Source organism: Myotis davidii, unplaced genomic scaffold (assembly GCF_000327345.1).
Source record: "Myotis davidii unplaced genomic scaffold, ASM32734v1 scaffold684, whole genome shotgun sequence".
In the NCBI taxonomy this organism is placed as follows: domain Eukaryota; kingdom Metazoa; phylum Chordata; class Mammalia; order Chiroptera; family Vespertilionidae; genus Myotis; species Myotis davidii.
The window spans coordinates 259,697-260,259 of NW_006295564.1; the positions used below are offsets into that span (position 1 = coordinate 259,697).

Genomic DNA, 563 nt, shown 5'->3' on the forward strand with positions numbered 1-563 from the left:
AGAGCCGACCTGGGGGAAGGGGGCAGGGAGGGTTTCCTCAGAGCGCAGGCTGGCTCTTTGCTCCGAGTCAGGGTAGCCTTAGGCCCAGGGAAGCGTCTGGGGTTTGGACGCCCCCAGGAGAACGGTCCCTGTAGCCCCAGAGCCCGCTGGACTCCGCCTAGGTTCCCGGCGCCGTGACTCTGGCAGTAAAGGGAGCTACAGGCTCAGGTCCTCCCCTGTGCATGGGGTCCTGGATTAGGTGACCCGCCCCTGCCCCTTGCCCGACGAGGGCCTAGAAGCCGTCCACTTGCTCTCCCAGACGCAGGCTTTCCAAGTCTCTCGGACCGCCCAGACGCGGGAGAGCCCTCCACTTTGTCTGTTCCCGGCCCCTGTCACCCCGCGTGTCCTCTGTCCCCTGCAGCCGAGGACAAGTTCGCTGCAGACAGCGACCCAGAACCCGAGAGGCTGAGCGAGGAGCGCGCGGGACCTGCGCTGGGCCGCAGCCCGGCCCTGGACGGCAGCAGCCCCCCTCGCTTGCCCGAACCTGAGCGCAGCCGGGAGCGGCGCAGCCCGGAGAGGGGCAA

The 563-nt window shown here is 68.7% G+C and overlaps 1 protein-coding gene across 1 annotated transcript in view; it reads left to right on the forward strand.

Moving 5' to 3' along the window:
• Positions 1 to 563, forward strand: part of TBX2 (T-box 2) — a 17,574-nt gene that overhangs the window by 3,096 nt on the left and 13,915 nt on the right. The window contains exon 5 of the mRNA XM_015568119.1: positions 311 to 558. Within this exon, the coding sequence (XP_015423605.1) occupies positions 311 to 558 (248 nt within the window). The remainder of the gene's footprint in view (positions 1 to 310; positions 559 to 563) is intronic.